We start from the raw sequence: 19,595 nt of genomic DNA, 5'->3' as shown, positions 1-19,595 counted from the left end.
GCTGTCTGCCTGGATGCAAGCGGCCAAGCAGCCTTTCGGCTATAGGATTCTGGCACTGGGTTTGTGAAATGACTAATTACAGACAAAAGCCCGGACACAATGAGACCCCACCATTGAGCTGCACTCAGCAGAGCTGGATGCTGAACAGTTGAGGAGGGGAAAAGCAACATGAGCCTCTGGGGCTATTTTGGGGAAGAGGAAGCTTACCTTGGGGATAAAGGGAGACTGGTGCCACAGGGAGAGGAAGGAAAAAGAGATCGCAAAGGTTGTGCAAGTGCAGGGAAATGGATCAAAAAGACAAGGGAAGGCTGGCAGGCAGTCTGGGGACACAGGCAGGGAGATAATCAGGTTGCACTTGATAAACAGGTTATACATGCAGGGTATGATCTCAGCAGCAGCAACCAAGCTGAGACTGTAACACTTTGAATGCAAACCCCACAAAACAGCACTGAGGTGCCCAGAGACATGGCTCAGCATGTCAGTGCTCACCGCCTTGCTCTGAAAGCAGCAGCGCCATTTCCTGAGATGGGGTCTGGCATAATTAACTCAAAACCTAAGCTCTAGGTGTACATGGAGATGCTGGGAGTAAGGGTCATTTCAAAGCACATTCTGGTGTTCATGAACCCTTGATGAGAATGGATCCTTCTTCTTCATCATATGACCTCCCCTTTAACTAAATAGAGAGATGAGTCTCAACATCAAGTCTCACTTCTGGCAACCTCAATTTTTTCTGCTGCAAGTTGCCGAAGTCACATCAGTTTTCTGCAGAACTAATTTTTCTGGATGGAGCCATATGACTCAATTTACCTTTTAAAAATACACAAATATGTCAAATCATCGTTCTACCAAATGCATGTATCTGATACTTCTTCTGTTTCGTCTTTTGGAGTAAATGCCCTTATCCCTTCTTCAGGTTTGGAGCACTTTGCCTGTAAAAATGGTTTTCTAACATCATCCTTTCTATGACCTGCATCTTCCTATTACTTGACCATAAATACGGAGGAGACATAAAGACACCATCCCCTGCATACAATGATCCAAGTACACCTTGATGTACAATGGTCCACATTTTACTGCCGATGGATGCACTCTAAGGGCCAATGCAAACTAGCTGGCTGCAACTGCCCCCTTCTCTCAGCTGGGTAACACATACAGCAGCATAACACATTAGCATATGAAATCAGGCTCTGGGATGCCTGAAACATCATTAAAACAAGCCTTGACAAGACATGTCAAAGTGAAATGGCAGCTAGTGGACTGAGACTGTCAAGCAACAGTTGGGTGTCACTAATAAAGCTTACTGCAAAACCTGCCATCACTTGTGCCCTTCACACACTTTCTCAAACTACTCAGAGTCCACACTGACTGGAACCAAACCGTGCTTCTTCCATTCTTGACCTTCAGATGCTTTAAATAACACATACAAGCATTTTTTTTCCTTTTTTTCCCCAGCTAAATCCCACAAAAATCTGCAATTTTGGGTTAACAGTCTGGAGTCACTTTGTGAATCTTACTGGAGATCAAAGTATCTAAATAATGCTGCTTTGCAATATGTTTTGGGAGAAAAATAAGCTCTCAATTGTTTGTGAAATAATCAGTTTCTGGGCATTTGCTCTTAATATTTATTGGCTAAGCTGTGAATCAAAAGCTGTGATGGAAGACTTGTTCTCTAGTTTATTATCACTGTACAAACCATAGATTTCCTGTATCTTTTCTGTACCACACACAGCAAAAACATAAAGATCCTGACACTCACTTCATCTCCCACTGAGCTGGAGACACTCAAAGAGTTAACATAATTCACCAGCACACCTGAATCTCAGTTCATTTACTCCTGTCGTGGGTTTGTCTATGTGGAAGGCAGATGTCTTCCTTGCACAGCTCTGTGTTTTTCAATAAAAGTATCAGGGGTAAAAAAGAAAAGTGGGACTTTAAATATTCTTAAGGCATCATGTCTTATTTAAAAACTACTTGCAGATTGGCAGGCAGCTTGTAAAATATTTATGGAGCAGGTTATAAAAGCGAAGTTGCAAAATGATCCCTATATAGGTTTATAAAATATAAAATGGACAGGTAGAGAGATGAAGAATCCAGCTGGGAAACCAATGCCCACTCCCTTTCATGACAGAAGCCGATTCACAGAGAAACATCCTTTGCGAAGTAAGACAAAAAGATGCTTGGTCTCCCTGGACTGATGGAGATTCTTTTGTTTCTGCCCTGTGCTTCAGGACACCTGTGCTGGGTTGTGTGTGGCCCTTTAGCCACTTGAGGCATTCCCCTGAAAACCACAGAATCCCCAAGGGAAAGAGTTTTCATCTCCCTAGCTAGGGCCACCGTTCTGGTCACAACCCAGGCAAGACGCAGCCAGGGAACTGTGAACCTGGACCTTGGATATCAAGTTCTAGGTGTTGGTATGAAAAAATCTTTACATAGTTGTTTTTACAGGTATAGGCTAAAGCATTTCAGCACACAGCCAAGGCATTACTGGAAATGCAGGTGGGGATGGACAGCATTGATGTCCTGATGAGGAAAGGGACTTCACCCTGCCAGGTGCAGTCATTACCATTGAACAGGTTGTGCCCTGTAGTAGCATGCAATCTTCCAGTCTTGCAGAGACTTACACATGTACAGTAATTTCACGAATACAAGCCGCACCAATTTGACCAAAATTTTGGTGGAAACCCGGAAGTGCGGCTAATATTCCGGGGCGGCTAATCTATTAACAAAATTCTAAAAGCTGCCAACACGGAAGTGAGAGCCCGCGGCAGCCCCAAGCCAAGCTGGAGCCCGGCCGGCCCCGGCAGAGGTGGGAAAGCCTGGCAGAGGCGGGGCCAGCAGTGTCGGGGGCGGGCGGCAGAGCCTGAGCCAGCAGGGCGGGGGAGCCCGGGAGAACTGGGGCTAGCAGTGCAGGGGAGCATGGCAGAAGCAGGAAGGCCGGCGGGTGGGGCTGCCTGGCAGCGGGGGAAGCCCAGCAGAATCGGGGCCAGCAGCGTGGGGGAGCCCGGCGGTGCGGGGGCCTGCAGTGCCAGCCAGGGCGAGGAAACGCGGCGGCGGTGCAGACGGGAGGGGGCGGCCGGCGAGCGTGGTGGCGGCGGCGGCAGCCCTGCCGGCGGGGCGAGCGAAAGCGCCGCCGCGAGCCGCGAACCGCGAGCCGCGAACCGCGAGCCGCGAACCGCGAGCCGCGAACCGCGAGCCGCGAACCGCGAGCCGCGAACCGCGAACCGCGAACCGCGAGCCGCGAGCCGCGAAAGCGCCGCAGCGAGCCGCGAACCGCGAGCCGCGAAAGCGCCGCCGCGAGCCGCGAGCCGCGAACCGCGAACCGCGAGCCGCGAACCGCGAGCCGCGAGCCGCGAGTCGCGAACCGCGAGCCGCGAGCCGCGAAAGCGCCGCCGCGAAAGCGCCGCCGCGAGCCGCGAGCCGCGAGCCGCGAAAGCGCCGCCGCGAGCCGCGAGTCGCGAGCCGCGAGCCGCGAACCGCGAGCCGCGAAAGCGCCGCCGCGAGCCGCGAGCCGCGAGCCGCGAGCCGCGAACCGCGAGCCGCGAAAGCGCCGCCGCGAGCGAGCCGCGAGCCGCGAGCCGCGAGCCGCGAAAGCGCCGCCGCGAGCCGCGAGCCGCGAGCCGCGAGCCGCGAGCCGCGAGCCGCGAACCGCGAGCCGCGAGCCGCGAACCGCGAACCGCGAGCCGCGAGCCGCGAGCCGCGAAAGCGCCGCCGCGAGCCGCGAGCCGCGAGCCGCGAGCCGCGAACCGCGAACCGCGAGCCGCGAAAGCGCCGCCGCGAGCCGCGAACCGCGAGCCGCGAACCGCGAGCCGCGAGCCGTGAACCGCGAGCCGCGAACCGCGAGCCGCGAAAGCGCCGCCGCGAGCGAGCCGCGAGCCGCGAGCCGCGAGCCGCGAGCCGCGAGCCGCGAGCCGCGAACCGCGAGCCGCGAAAGCGCCGCCGCGAGCCGCGAACCGCGAGCCGCGAACCGCGAGCCGCGAACCGCGAGCCGCGAACCGCGAGCCGCGAGCCGCGAGCCGCGAGCCGCGAACCGCGAGCCGCGAGCCGCGAAAGCGCCGCCGCGAGCCGCGAACCGCGAGCCGCGAGCCGCGAGCCGCGAGCCGCGAACCGCGAGCCGCGAACCGCGAGCCGCGAGCCGCGAGCCGCGAACCGCGAGCCGCGAACCGCGAGCCGCGAAAGCGCCGCCGCGAGCCGCGAAAGCGCCGCGGGGCGGGCGCGGCGCGGGGCGGGCGCGGCGCTCGCGAGGCGCGGGGCGAGCGAAAGCGGCAGCGGGGCGGACGGCGAGCCCGGCGGCGGCAGCCCTGCCAGCCGGGCGAGCGAACGCGGCAGCGGGGCGGTGCTGACGGGAGAGGGGGGCCAGCGAGCCCGGCGGCGGCGGCAGCACCACCCGGCCAGCCCCGCCGAGCCGTGGCGCTGAGCTGGGCCACCCGGCCCCGTCGGCAACCATGAGCGGGCCGAGCCTTCCTGGCCCCGCCCCGAGCCAGTAAAGCCCGCTATGCCGCGATCCTGTTACTAATTGGCCAATTTGTGAAAGCTGCGCACGGATTCTCGCTAGGAACGAAAGTGCGGCTAATATTCGGGGTGCGGCTTATCTATTGACAAAGACAGCAACATTGTCGAGGCACCGGGGGTGCGGCTTATAATCCGTGCGGCTTGTATTCGTGAAACTACTGTATTTAATCTCTTAAACATGAGATAAAATGAAGCATATGCACTTCTCTGAAACAGAGACAAAACACTTTTTTTTCAGGGGTGAGACCCTCACTCTGAAGCATGTCTTTTACAATAAATCAACTTAGAGGAATGCTTCCAACCCATCTCAAGCTGTCACTTTACAGGAGGTTTGCAAAACTGCAAAGTTGTTGTTTACAAGGGGTTAGTGCTTATTTCAGACTATTTGTTCCAAGATGTTAAAGCAATAAAGCTGCATACGTGTTGCAGGGCAGGATTGTGTTCCATACAGAGGAACAAACAAACATGGACGTCTCCATCTGGCCAAGATCCTGTCACCCCAGCTCATGTGTGGAGACAATAACTTGTTCAGTAAACAGCTTTATCCTTCACGAACAACACTGATACTGAGAGACAAAGGCAAAATTGATGTTAAAATACCACTAGTGATGTTGGTCTGTTCTCAGCATGTGCCTTTCCTGCTTGCAATCCTAGGATAAATTCAGTATCAAAAAAACAGGGAATACTCAAGGGATTGGTGTAAACTGAACAGCTTCTGTACTGGAAGTTGCATTCCTTTTTCTGTTCACTTTTCTCTTGTACAATATCAAAAGAGCAGTAAAAGGTCTGGTGATGACAAGCAAAGACCTTTAGCTCAGTTTAGGAGATACAGAAAACAGCTGGCCTGAGAGGAATGGGACAGATTCCCTTCCTAAGGGCTGCAGGTTCACAATCTTCTCAGCTGCTTTCCCAGCACTGCTGTTCCCCTCTACACTGTGGGACCCTGTCTTTGACCCCTGGTTAACCTGGATGCCTTACAAAGAAAGCTTCACAAATCCAGCAGTGGTATTTTTAGCCTTTAGTCTTTCCTTGCCTTTGCACTGAATGACTTCCTGCTTTCCTAAACCACCATCAGCACAGTTAAAAATAATTTAAACAAGATACTGTTTTCCCCTCTTGCAGGAAGCTCCCTCTGAAGTGATTTCCATAAATCTCTCCAAAGAGGTTGTTGTGCCTTCCCGCAGCACAGACGATGGCATCTGTGCCTTGAAGTGACTTTTCCCATTTCTCAACCTGCTGCCACCTTAATCTCCCTGCACCTTAGGAGGAAACCTGCATAGGGTGTTTTCCAGGTTTTCTTAGCCATCCAGTCCAATTCTGGTCTTCTCTGAGAACTATTTTCCATTGCTGTCATGCTCCAGCTGGGGGGCTTGCTGAGAACATTTGAAGAATGACTGGCAGCAAGGGACTGCTTGTGCACTGATGCCACAGGCATGACAGACAATAGAAGTACTGTAAGGTTTTCTTTCAGAGCAATCATTGCCAGAACAGTGGTCCACACACCAGAAAAGCTTTTTACAGGCACACACTTTGAGCAGAGCATCCTTGCTTGCTAAATCTACTCTTAAGCAGTGGAAAGTCACAAAAAACCAAGTAAAAAATGCTCCACCAGGAAAAATAACCAAAACCAAAATTCCTTCTCTATTAAAACAAAAACACAGCACCAGAGGACCCAAAAATGGTCCACTTTAGTGACTGCTGTGTCCCACAGCAAGGGACTGCACCAAGGGACTGACCCAACTACTACCATGCAAAGCCTCAGCATCCCCCGGAAAACACAGCAGAAGAGTTCCACACCTCTGACCAGCTATGCTGAGAAAACTTCCCAGCTTAACAATGAATGTGGGATGTCTCAGAAGTTCTGTGGTCTCAAGTAGCTATCTGATGGGGATGGTGATTACATGCATCTCTTAGGAGAATTAGGAAGATCTCTGCCCACACAAATATTACAGTTGATTCTTCTTTGGGAAGCAACTCAACTTGCATCCAGTCAAATCAACAGAAATTAAAATCACCCCCTCTTTGACTCATAGAAAAGAGGGGAAAATACAAGAGAGTAGAAAGTGGTGAGGCAGCCCAAATGGTGGCAGAACAAGATAGCATGCAGCATGGACACACACCTCAGGAGACCCACAGAGATATGTCCAGTGCGGCTGGAGCATATTGTGGGTAAGCGGCACCATGTCATTGCTGCATATGTCATACACTGACATGCATGTCCATGACATATACTTCATTCCACTGGCATGCATGTCACATGCCACTAAATAAATACCTTTCCACTCCCTCCTATCCCCTGCCTCCTCTGGGGGCACATTACTTCTCCCTGGCCCCTTTGGATGACAAGAAGTGGAACTTGATGGGTGTCCAGCATACGTGGTGTTTTATTAGACACCTGCTGCAGTATCTGGATTGATCATGGCATAACATAGCGAGTTTTTGCCCCTGAGATCCCTGCTCTTGCTGAAGATACACTCTGCTTCAGGTCACACTATTTCCAGTTGTTGAGATAGACAAGCTGGGTACTGAGATCAGATGAGAAAATGATTTCCAGGCCAATACAAGAAAGGAAAGGAGAGGCAAATTGTGCACAGAAAAACATGGACGGAGGACATGAAGTAGGAGCCAGCACGGGTGGGAACACTGACCATGTTAGGCTCGGATAGGCAACAGCACGCAGAGAAGAAGCCCACCCACAGCCATGATCGCAGCAACTGAAAAGCAAACAAAAAGGCCCAGGATAAGGAATAATCCCACCAGCCTGGCAAGGTGCAAATACATTCACAACATGTTTATATGTATTTCTTCCTTCTTACTGCAATTATTATGCGGACCTGAACACCCTGGGCTGCAAAAATTTCATGGCATATGCTATTGTTGGTGAAACATCCCTTGGGGAGAGTGTCTAGATCCTGGTGCTGTAAAGCAATTAACCATGTGCTTCCTCTACTGGAGTACCACCATTAGGATTAATGGGGCCAGTCATGTGCTTAAACTTAAGCACCTACCTTGAAGCAGGAAAAATGATTTTTTTTCCACAAGCATACATATGGTACAATTACAATTGCCTTTACAAAAGGAAAAGCACTGGTTGAATATAAGCCCTGCTTTTGCAGATCCTTATGCATGTACTCACAGAGCCCTTTCTGCATCTCCTTGTACCAGCAAAGCTTTGCACATGTCAGGTATCTGCAGAAACAGCACCTTGTGAGAGCATGCAGCCTAAATCAACTCAAAATATGGTGAACTGAAAGGCACTCCATGTACCCACAGCTCGCCTTTGAAGGCTGAATCAGGCTATGGGTTTGCCTGGCATCAGTTCTCAATCTGATGCTGGCAAACATCAGGAATTGTCCTTTATCCTTGTCAGAGAACTTACACAGACAATTTTTCTGTTGCCAAATCTATTAAGATAGTTCACCCTGGAAAAGAACATAGTGGAGAAGAAAAAACAGGAAGGACTTCAGTACAAGCAGGAACCCAGTAGTGTAGGTGTACTCCAGTTAAAGTCAGCTGAAGAGCTCTTCATTTCTCCTCAGTCATCACAACAAGTCATTCTTGAAAAAAATCCTGTGCACGTCAGATTTTTATACAGTATGACTTGCAATGCCTAAATACATTAAAATAGTTTATTTAGACAAAATTAGCACTCTCCAACTGCATTGCCTTAAATTATGATGTAAAATAACTTCAGGCATGCAATGATTTACAGAATTATACACTGGATTATGTGCTTACTTAAATTAAAACTGGTGAAGAATGTCTTCTAAGCTCCTTTTGCATCAGCAAAACAACTTGTTAACATTTTCTAAACAGCAATGCCAATATCTCTAACTATAATTGACAATATTTTCTATTTTCATAATGCCCCAGCTTGCTTATTCATACTAATATGGAAGCAGATCAGCCTTCACTAAACCACTAGATCCAAGTTAACACCAGAGATCCAAAACTCAAATGCACACAAAGGGAACCCAAGCACAGCACTATACATCTTGAGTCAATTTTGCTATTTTCTTCTTTTAATCTTGCAGGATTTGAGTGCAGGGAACTGGTGCATCTCCACAAGATCAGTTTGGCTGTGACCCTTTAGCCTATTTTTCAGCTAGGAGGCCCTTTTCCTCCAGGCATTTTCTAATGGTTGCTGCCACCAGACCTTCCCACACCTTCATACCACTCGGTGTGCAAAGTCAAAGTTTTCCAAACAACTGTTCAATTAACCTGAAAACCATCCACTTCCTTAAAAATAAAAGAGCTCAATGTTTCCCTGAACAAAGAAAACTCTTTGAGAACTCATCAGCAACAAGGCTGCTCTGAGACGAAATCAGTCTCCTGCACTGAATCCAGAGTACTTCAGATCTCACTCTCTTTATACAGAGTAAAAAAAAAGGGCAAGAGAAATGCACTTCAGTGTAGCCTTGCTCCTAACAAACCCATCAGCTGTGCACTTATGGTCAAAATACTCTGAGGTTTAGCATTAGGGGAAATCTAAAGTGCTTGGAAACAAACTAAACTGGATCAGCAGACAATAAAATTCATTTTCCAGTACAAGGAGCACTTGGATAGGTAAGCGAACTTACTAAGTGGTCTGAACAGTCAGGACAAAGGAAGATTTATTACTACTTGTGTTAAAAGGATGGCTAGATTTGGCAGATAAACTTCAAAATATAAAAATCCTGAGGCAAATAACACCGATGTTCAACTCAAGCAACGCCATGATGCATCTCGTGGCCATTGGATTTGGGTGCCTAATGGCTTCTAGGAGGGGCCCAGTTCCTATCTCCTCATTTCCTGCAGGACTTTCTTAGTCTAGAAACTGAGGAGCTGAATGCAGACAAGATTAAAATGCTGTTTAATGAAATACAGCCAGACCTCTTCAGAGTTTTAGATCTTTAGCCAGCAAGCTGGCCTATACTGGAGAGTAGAGTTGAACCAAGCACTACATACATCAAGTTTATCTGCAAAGTCTCCAACCTCCCTGAATCTACTAGCAAACTATGAAGAGAGCTAGTGGGGGCTGCTACTGGTCAGGAGCTACTCTTACCCACTGCAGGATAACAGATGATGTGTCCGTGTAACAGCAAAAGTCACTGAGAAAACACCTGCAGTGTTAAATCCCCTTTACTGGGAAAGAATAGGCTCTGAGGTGACACCATCTCCAAATGCCAAGCTTGCTTGAAACCAAATGTGATATCTGCTTCTAGCCCTGGCTTCAAGGAAAGGTCTGCAGATGGGAAAAAAAATAGTAGAGGAACCTGAAGCTGCACCTCCAGGACCTCTGTGGCCTGCTGCCACTGCCCTGTTCCTTGGCCAGCCTAACTCTGCTGCTTTCAGTTATCTCAGGCACATAGAGACAACACTCCTCCAGTTCTAGCTAAGGTGACCCCCACAATGCTTATGTAGTTTTCAAACCCAACTGTCTAGTGAGCAAATTTTAATAAACCTGTGCAAGGAGCACTTACCAACACCCTTGGCATTGTTTCAAACCCTGGACTTGGTTAATGAAATGTATACATATCCTGGGCCCCAGCAACTGTGACTGCAATTAATGTAATTAATTTACCACAAGTCTGTAGATGACCCAGAGAATTAAACTACATTTTTAATGGCTAGATAGAATTCAGAGAGGCGCTGCCCATATATAGATGTAGTTTTTAAGCACAATAAGTTGAAGTCGTGGAATCATGATAAATGAAAGTCTCATTTGTTGCTTTTAATAAGCTATTCTAATGGGATATTCTTCAGAAGCTTGCAATTAGAGACTGAAATACTTGAGGGTGCCTGGGAATATTTTTCTAATCCTTCATACAGCCTTGAGTGATGGTAATGACTGCTTCCTGAATCTCCAGGTCAAGAGGCCAGAGCTACATCAAGCAATTCCTGAGTCAACATGCTTGCTCCAAACATCAGAGAAATAGCATTACACACTGTGAACTGCTAGGAATAATTTCCACTTTGTCCCAAAATATATGAATGTTTAAGGAGTCACCCAGACTTCCTGCTGAAGTTTATATGTTAAAGTATGTCTCTGCACTGTTTGAGAACAACTGAGAATGGATAAGACCAAGCAGATGACAGCTATGCAGTCACTATGGGGAAGGAAAGCAATGTCTTCAGGGAAAGGGACTGTACTTGGAAAGACCTTCAGCATTATACTTTTTCTATGTCTAAGACTTAAGAAAGCAGAGATAACCATTTTTCTAGGTAAGAGGCCAAGTGCATGGCAAAGCCCCAGCAGAGGTCACACTACTGATTTCAAAGCAAGGTGAAACATCCACATATTCAGAAGTGCAGAAGGGCAAGAGTCTGACTTCCTTCTTCATTCTCTACCCACTCCACAGTCAAGAGAAGACACTGCAAAATCCCACTTTCAAAGACTGCATACACAAGGGGTGTTCAGCAGGAGCCTCAAACTGCTACAAATTGCATCTTGAAGGGAAGAAAAATTCCCTTCTCCAAGTGGAAATAGTACTTGCACAATACCATGAAAAAAATGATCTGCAAGAAGGCAAGGAGGTTTTGTCACTTACTGCTCCACTACCCCCCATTTTCCCTGCTCAGACAAAGCTTATGCCAATTACTTATCTGTTCGTCACAGCCCTTCCAGCCTATTCCCTTGGCTGCTGCCAGAGGAACTCAGAAACAACTTGGAGCTTAATTACAGATTTGGTCAACTCTCACCTTCTTTCTGGGCCAAAGTCATCCATATGTATGGGTCCTTAAACGCGTCTCAAAACTGCAGAGCACAGGCTCCCTTGCGGAGCCCAGTGAGTTTGCACTAAGCCAAAAAGTGTTTAGAATAGAAGAGGAATGAGGTGTTGGAGCAGCCAAATTTGACAAGCTGATCTTGACAGGATGTTAAAGACGCATGCTATGGGCAGCAGATTTCCACATGGGCCCTAGCAAGGTATGACCCTGTGCAGAAGGGTGCATTGGAGCACTCTCCCTTCAGAAAGCAGTACTGTACGCCAGTGCTGCTCCTCTCTGGGAAAATGTACCAGCAAAGAGGCTGTTAATAGGAGTGGAAGTAGTAAAAACCTTGACCCCATCAGAAGCAGGACTAGATACTGCCTGCTCTTGGTGGATGGGAATTTTGACTTGGCAGAGCAATAGCTTCCTCAACAAAATCCTTCCGTTTGTCAGGTGAATCATGGGGAATATTTGGCAGTAGGTAGCATAATAAAGTGGCTATAAATCACAGGCGACAACATCCTGCAGGAAGAAAGACGAGCAGGAAAGAATGTAGAGATAAAAATCCTTTTAAAAGTCCCAAATAACAAAAATTGTGAATCATGCCGGAAAAATTCTCCATGAAAACCGTTAACTACAGACTGTCTCCCATTTTCTATGGAAATAATGAAAAAGCAAACTACTTTAAGCCCTGACACAACTTGGAAAATGGGGGGAGGCCATGGAAAAATTCATCCATTTTGACCTTCCACATCACAGAAGGTTGTAAACACTGTCTCAGGACCTGGAATATACACCACAATCTTTCGCCCTCTCCACTTCCTGAAAGACATTTTTTAACATCATGCACATATCTGTGTTCAGAAAGCAGCCCTCTGTCACCACAGGCATGGATATTTAAAAGTCTAAATCAGCTTAGGTCAAAGATTGATACACTAATGTAAGAGCCTCTAATTGCCAATACCCAGATGGCAAGATTTGTCTTTGCTTTGTCTTTCAGAGGCTAGCTTCTTGCCAGAAGGAGACTTTCTATATATGCATAACACACGGTGAGGGGCAGTTTTTTGTTGCTTCCGTATTTTTTTTCCTAAGTTCTATGAAAAGCTCCCTCTGGTTCTTTGGAAGATCACTTGAGATAGAAAGGTCATCCATAATGGGTAGTTGGCTATAAATGCAGATGCACAGTTGACTTGGCTGTTTTGAACAGCTTTTGCAAACATGCACAGCATTGACCCAATATCTTCCCCCTTTACTCTGTAAAAGCTCATGCTTTTGTTTAGTGCTACATAGTTTGAAAAGCTTGGGGTACTGGAGGGACCAGTCTCTTAACATTCACCCTAATACCTAGTCTGTTTTGCAAAGAGGGATTGATGTGAAGGACAAAAGAGGGGTACTGCGGTACTGCTCTGGAGCAGCTGATCTCCTCCCCAGACTGCTGAAAACCTGGCTCCTTACCTCACTTTGTAGGGAGAAAGAGACTGATGCCACACAACAACAACTGAGGCACTTTACTGCTCCCTGTGAGATGGATGCAAAGATCTTTGTCACTGGATTGTCCGACACAGACTTTAAAACAATAGTCAATAATAATTTTATATTAATACATACTTAAATGAGGAATAATGATGGTAATGGACATCTAATTCAGACATTGCTTGGGAAGCAAAATGTCTTTTGCTTTTTGCTTTGCTCTATCTGTAAAATGCACTGTGCTTTTGAGAACACATAATCCTAACAAAACAAAGATAATAACAACTCTGTGTTCTTTAATTCAATACCTGTAGCTGGTCTAATAATAGATTTTCAATTCCCTTCTCTTTTTTATGCTGAGACATCTACAGTTTGATTTAACCAATCTCTTTGATTTGTAATCCTGATAGTTATATTATTAATATACCCTTGATACAAGGAACAGGATAACTTGAAAAAATGATCAGCTATTTGGTTTGGCATTTATTACCTTGGTCAGAGGATGCATTATGTACAGGAAGTTTTCTGGAGCATCTGCAAGTAAATCAGCTCTGAAATGCAGCTTAGTTGTTTAGGGCAAAGCACATTCAGTTTCAAATTCCCAGGAATCTCCAGCTTCAGATGCAAAGTGCATTTCCACAGATGGACATTGACACATAGAAATGCCACCACAACTACTGTTCAACTGACCTTTGGTTTAGGGCCAGCTGCCAAAGGGAAATACCAAGCTGTTACTTATATTCATTCAAAGGAAGAGAGAAAACTGCGGAGATGTGAAAGCAAAAAAAGGGAAGAGGTGTGGTCCTGCCTCTGGGAACCTAGCAAAAAATAAAAGACCTGCAGACTCCAGCAAACTCCTCAGCCTATGACTGGAAACTCCTTTCAGAACTACCAAGAGCAGCATGACATTCACTTTGCACTGCAGAACTGCTCTCAACCTCTGCTTGCTGCAGCCTGGGACTTGGGAGGATAGGTGCAAAGAGATGTCATACAGTATCCTGGGGAGGAATACCCTGAGGTGTCAAGGCCTCTCAGGGACATGGGAACACCCTGGGAACTCTCTTACATCAACAGACAAGACAGAGCCTGGGCTTTGCACAGTTTGGTGTGGCAAGCAGTAATGATTCCAGCTGGAGTTCAATATAGCTGTTCTCCTCATAGTAGATACAGGAAAGAATTAGAAAAGAAAATGCAACCCCCCTGGACCCAGGCACTGGAACAACATAACCATTCTAGAGGCTTAATAGGAAAGCATCTTCCAGAAACAGGTTAACTGCTGCAGAAAGGGATTATCCCATGACTTGGAACACATTTATTGTCCCTGCTGCCACATTAGGAGAGTTACTCCACAAATTGTCTTGAATTCATATCAAAGGCAAACCAGCATGAGTAACACATCTCCCTGGTATCTCTGCTTTCTTCTAAATCAGAGGAATTTCTTTGTTTTACTTTGTTTAATTTCAAATTCTCTGTCATCTTTCTGGATTTTTGGGGTTTATTCTGCTGTTCTCACTAATCACTCGATGTACTAGCTGGGCTTTAAAATTCATGGGAACTCAAATTGGTGGAGAAGCCCTGTGGTTTTGAAGGCAATTTTCTAATAATGGACCAAATCTTGGTGTGGGAGGCTTCTCCAGCAGCTCCAAATGAGGGACTATGGTCTTTTGTTAGGGGAAGGGTTGAAAACGTAAAAATGGTTGAAGAGCTCAGCTCCCTGTGTCTGCGTTTCCAAGACATCCAGCATGGCACCATGAAGAAGGTTCCAGAAAGCTGCAACTGCCCTGGGTTCCACAGAGGGCAGTGTGATTACAAGGTAGGAGGATTAAGGTAGCAGCAGAGGCAACATCAAAACTCTAGCCAAAGGCAACAAGGGCTTTTATAAGTACACCAAGAGATAAAGAGCTAAGAGGAAGCACATCCTGGAAAGCACATTAGACAAGAGGACAGAAGGACATGACTAATGAGAACTGCTGAAAAATGGCTCAGGATTTGCAACTGCTTGCTGAGACTAGAGAGAGTAGCAGTGAAAAGCAGACCTGCAAGGGTACATCCTCCTCAGGGAATACTGAGCCATTGCCAACGACTGCGGGAAGAGCAGGAGCTACTGGCAGCCACACAGTTGTGATTCCCTGTGACCTGTCATTTAGCCCCCAGATTCTTCCTTGTAGAGGTGCCCAGTTACATCCATAGCTTCCCTACAGTCACACATCCATTCTCCTGTTTGCGCCAATACAAGCACACATCCAGGCTGGAGGAAGCCACAGCTCATATCCACCTGCTCTGATTGAAGAGGAACTTCATCATAACCTCTAGCCTTTAAGGAGAGACTTGAATCCTGTCTAGAGTGTTCAGAGCCAAGTCTTTTGACTACAGCTTTCCTGTAGGCCCTGGTGTGAATTGCCTGTAGCCATTGACTCACCATCACGCCCCCAGCCCCCATTCCTCTCTCCTGCTACATGCTTCTCGCGGAGACAGAAGCATTTACTTTTCTGTTTTTAAGCCAAACAAGTCACTCAAAGAAGACAACAGGAACTTGAACAGCTGAACTGGAAGAGACTGTCCGTCTCTGACCTTGACTGGAGATGAGTCTGGCAGCACACTTACAGTTCAAGACAGGAAATAACTTTGTCCATGTCCTTTCATGGATGCCTTATGCCTAGGGACAGAGTTGCTCAGCCTGGCAGGATTTCACTGGTCTGCATTTGCAGACTATACCTTACCTCCTCTGCGAAATAAGACCTTCAACCAACAAATTCAGTGCAGTTCCTCTGTGTCTGTAACATCTCTTAATGCTTACAATATCCTGTAATTTTCAGCTACCTTGCTAGACCTGATCTTAAGACAGACCTGTATCATAAAAGCAACTGTGGACTGATGGGTACTTCAGAAGCATAAATGTTTATTTTGCACTGGAAACAAATTTAGCCTTATCAGCAGATGTACTTCACATCGCTTTGTAGAATACTTCACACTGCTTGGTGTACTTCACATATGCATGAAGAATATTGCATTGTTTGACTACTGCCACTAAAAAATGTACTAATATACATGTAGAATATGAAAAAAGTGCCTTCTATGCTGGCTGCCAAACAAGTTTGATGTTGTAGTACAAACTTTGCCTGATACAAGCCAGATTTTGTCCCAGTACCACAATCTCTTGTTCATCAAAAAATTCCATCAACTTCCATTAGAGTTGTCAAAGATGGTATAGCCCAGGCTTTCATCACTTGCCTATGTTTAAGCACATGAGAAGTCAATGGGATGGTTTGAAGCAGAGTGTCTCCCTCTGGGGGAAACTCTGTATGATTTACTAACACTTGGGGAACACATTAGTATCCTACACATGAAAAATGAAATCCAGATCTGACCAAAATGTGGGACATTTAGCCATTTCAGTGGATTTATTCTTTTTTTTTAATGGAAGTGTTTTCCTGAAGTCAAGTTTTCTCCATGAGTAAAGTCCATTTCAAGTTCTGAGTGCAAACATATGGGAGTGAAGATATTTTACCTCTAATAACATGCTCTGTTTATTTTTAAAGGAATGGGAAAACACTCCTCTGAGAATCAAGTCAAATAATCAGGGCCAGCCTATAGACTGATGAAAATGAATTACATCTGTGAGTGCCTTTGTCATTTCTGTTTGTTCAAACAGATCAATCAGCCCACCCTCGTATTGTTTTACAGGACTAGCACTTGACAGCTTTGTTCACATGCTGCTTTTGCCTAGATCACACTAATCAGCTGGTCAGATAAAAGTTATTACAAAAGTTGAAGAAGTATAAATACACAGCTGCTTCTCTTACCTTCCACTGAGAAGGAAACTGATAACAACAGCCAGCAGAATGACTCCCACTGTTACAGACACAACAATTATGGGAATCTGGCTCTCATCGCTGGATGCAGCTACTGCTGAGATGAGAAACATAAAATGGAGATTAGGGTTAAAATGACAGTCAGCATCCATATAAGTCTTTCTAGTGAAGCTGCTAGCGAGGTTTCAAGTCTTATCAGTTCGTTTCTTCTTTTATGGTTTGTGTTTTTCTCTTTTTTCTGTCTGTTTCTAGTTTGGAATGGATATGGGTGGAAAGGAAACAAAACCACATGCAACACTAAGCCAAAAAATCCAACAAGATTGCATCTCATTGCTGAATTCAGAAACTTCAGAAAGTTTTTCTCCCTGAGTTAGCTGCATTAGAAATCAGAGATAAAAGATGAAAACCCAAAAGGCTCTCATTTGAATAAAAACCCAGCACTCAGAGGGAATATTTATGGCATGTTATTGCTCACAGACATAAGCAAAATCTACAAGATAAAAATAATTACCTGCACTTCAGGAAGCTATAAACAATTATAAACTAACTCCTTGTGGCATCTCTATCACATGGCCATAAGGTACCCTCTGTAAAACAGCTGCTAAGACACATACACTTGTTGGATTTTTTATTGGCCAAAACTTGGGGAAGCAAAACTCTCCTAGTCTGTGCCTTGTAAAGAGCCCGCCTGCCAAAAGGCAGGTGATAAAGATGCCAGCAGAAAGGTCAGGAGACCTGACTGAGAACTGAGTTTTGACATGGGTCAAGTAAGAGCAAGTGAGCAAGCTCCTGTAGGCTGTAAAATAGAAATGCTAATACCACTTGTATCTTGTTTATTGCCCTACACGGCAGGAGAAGGAGCCCATTTTCCCCCAGAGGTTTGTATGCTGGGTTCCCAAGCAGAAATGAAAGTCTTCTCACCTCGCCCTCTTTGCTGCCAGCTTAATTAGTTGCATGTATATAACCACCCCAGTGTACAAATCTCACATCCTCCCTGCAAAACCAGCTCTCTGGCATAGGAACTGCTGCTCTGTGAGGGAAAACCTCATTATAACTCTTAACCTTGTGCCAGCCCAGGATGAAGCCTCATCCATCCCAGAGAGCAGCAGGAATTGACTGCATACTGAAGAAACCTTTAACTAAATGGTTGAACTAAATAAAAGGTCCTGAGCACAGGATTAACATTATGAAAGCTATAAAATAACTGAATATAGTCCCATATTAATTGTTAAAGGAAAAGAAAGACAGAAAGGTATGGCATTAAAAATTGATGTGCACTGGGATTCAAACAGGTCTTCATATGGGAGCTCTCTGGTGCTTAACCACAAGTGGGGTGCACCTGCTACAGAAGTGTAAGTGATTTCAGAAAGATTGGTCCTGATACATTAAATATTTAATTTTAACTGTTCCAAACCCCTGCCATCATCCAGAGATTTTATTAGTCTCACAAAGTTATGGGGGCTCCTTAAGATGGTATTTTACTGCTTACTTGACAAAATAATTAAAAAGAAAAACATTTAAAGGATAACATTAAGCAGTGATTGGTGTTCTTTTGCACAGCTCAAGGGATGGGGAAATGAGACAAATTCTGCTGTGATCTATGGCAGATGAAAAGGCTGAATTCATGAGCCAAGCTGGGACTTGCTGCCTTTCAAAGTCAGGGACACACACCCACACACCCCTGCATTGCCACTTCTCAGCTTGGTGATATGTTCCTACTCCCATCCAGCACACCAGCTAGATAAGCTCACTAATCCAGCCAAAACCCAGGTCTTGGTAAGGTTAGTTTTTGGGGCTAGATGAGCTTGGTGGCATTCGGAAAGGATAAAGCAACAAGTGGATACACCCAGCAACACCTTCCACTCAAAAAAAAAAAAAAAAAAAAAAAAAAAAAAAAAAAAAAAAGCCTTCATGGTGCTTTACAGAATTGCACAAGCAGGGAGAAGTATGCAAAAATTCCCAAAATCAGGAAAAAGAGGGAAGTTCAAAACAGCTTACAGCTTTCCTCCATTGCATTTGTATTAAAGATAACTATAGAAACCTTGCAACCTGGAAACAAAACCTGTTGTTCAGTCCAAACAACTTTGAGAGTGTTTTTGTTTCAAGGAACAGCCACTAAAAGGTTTTCATCTGTGCCTGAATAAAAATCATTTGCTTTGGCTCTAACAAGAAGTTCAGATCTGGGTACTCTGATGTAGCAGTGAGATTTCGATCTGTACTTACTTTCAAAATCTCTAGGATGTGCAAGAAAGTAGTGGGAGTCTGGTCATGGTCCTGACATTTATAGTGACTTTATATAGGGCTTGGGGGGAAAAAATGCTTTTTATAAGGTTTTAAATGTCAAACAGAGCTGCTTTTTGCAAGATACTGAGGCTTATATTGTATTTCAATCATATTAAGCGTTAAAGTATCTGGTTAAGTCTGGCCTCAGCCAGAGCTTGAGTCCAACAGACCAACAATTTCGAATTCCCAAACTTGGGACCATACAGTAGGTATTCCTCTGACTATGCCAGCAACTCCTTAATATCAGAGAAGTACCTATTCCTCTGCCTTTAAAATGTAAAAAAGACTGGGATGTGGGTATGACTAAACAACCCACAAAATTTCTAGTGTCTAAAAATATTTTCACGTGATGTCCTCCAAAATTCCTAATTAACACAGATAGTTACATGATGGGCTTTATGAAAGTGCTATTATTTTTGGACCAGGATCATAAGTAATAGATCAAATGTACATATAGTTCATGTGTTACTCATTAATAGACCAGTACACTGTTACTCAAACAACTCTAAGCTAGAAACTTTCCAACTGAGAAAAATACACAGAATAATTTTTTGGCATAAGATGATTTGGTTGCTACTTATAGGGCACAATTAATGGCTAATACAATAAGAAATAAATTAAATAGACTGTCCTTACTGCATTAATGCTTGCATTGTGATGCAATTTTCACTGTATTAACTTAACCACTGGCTCCACAGTTACATTTGCACATGTATAATGACTCCTTGAAAATCTATTATGACTTAAAAGGTAGCATGCACTGAAAAGACAACTCAGCATCTTTTTCTCAAAGATGGTGAATTAAAAAAAAATGGAGTAAGAGTAATTGAA

The 19,595-nt window shown here is 45.4% G+C and overlaps 1 protein-coding gene across 10 annotated transcripts in view; it reads right to left on the bottom strand.

The window, feature by feature from the left end:
- Positions 1 to 19,595, bottom strand: part of LOC116996679 (ephrin type-A receptor 5-like) — a 95,022-nt gene that overhangs the window by 29,294 nt on the left and 46,133 nt on the right. For 6 of the 10 annotated variants that reach the window (XM_033060599.1, XM_033060601.1, XM_033060595.1 and 3 more), the window contains 2 exons: positions 16,473 to 16,578; positions 7,158 to 7,223 (listed from right to left, as the gene is read on the bottom strand). In XM_033060599.1, the coding sequence (XP_032916490.1) occupies positions 7,158 to 7,223; positions 16,473 to 16,578 (172 nt within the window). The remainder of the gene's footprint in view (positions 1 to 7,157; positions 7,224 to 16,472; positions 16,579 to 19,595) is intronic. The other 4 variants (XM_033060602.1, XM_033060600.1, XM_033060597.1 and 1 more) reach the window with 3 other exon arrangements.

The sequence above is a fragment of the Catharus ustulatus genome, chromosome 5 (assembly GCF_009819885.2).
Source record: "Catharus ustulatus isolate bCatUst1 chromosome 5, bCatUst1.pri.v2, whole genome shotgun sequence".
Taxonomy (NCBI): Eukaryota; Metazoa; Chordata; class Aves; order Passeriformes; family Turdidae; genus Catharus; species Catharus ustulatus.
The sequence above is the reverse complement of the archived record's forward strand: the minus strand, read 5'-3'. Positions and strand labels throughout refer to the sequence as shown.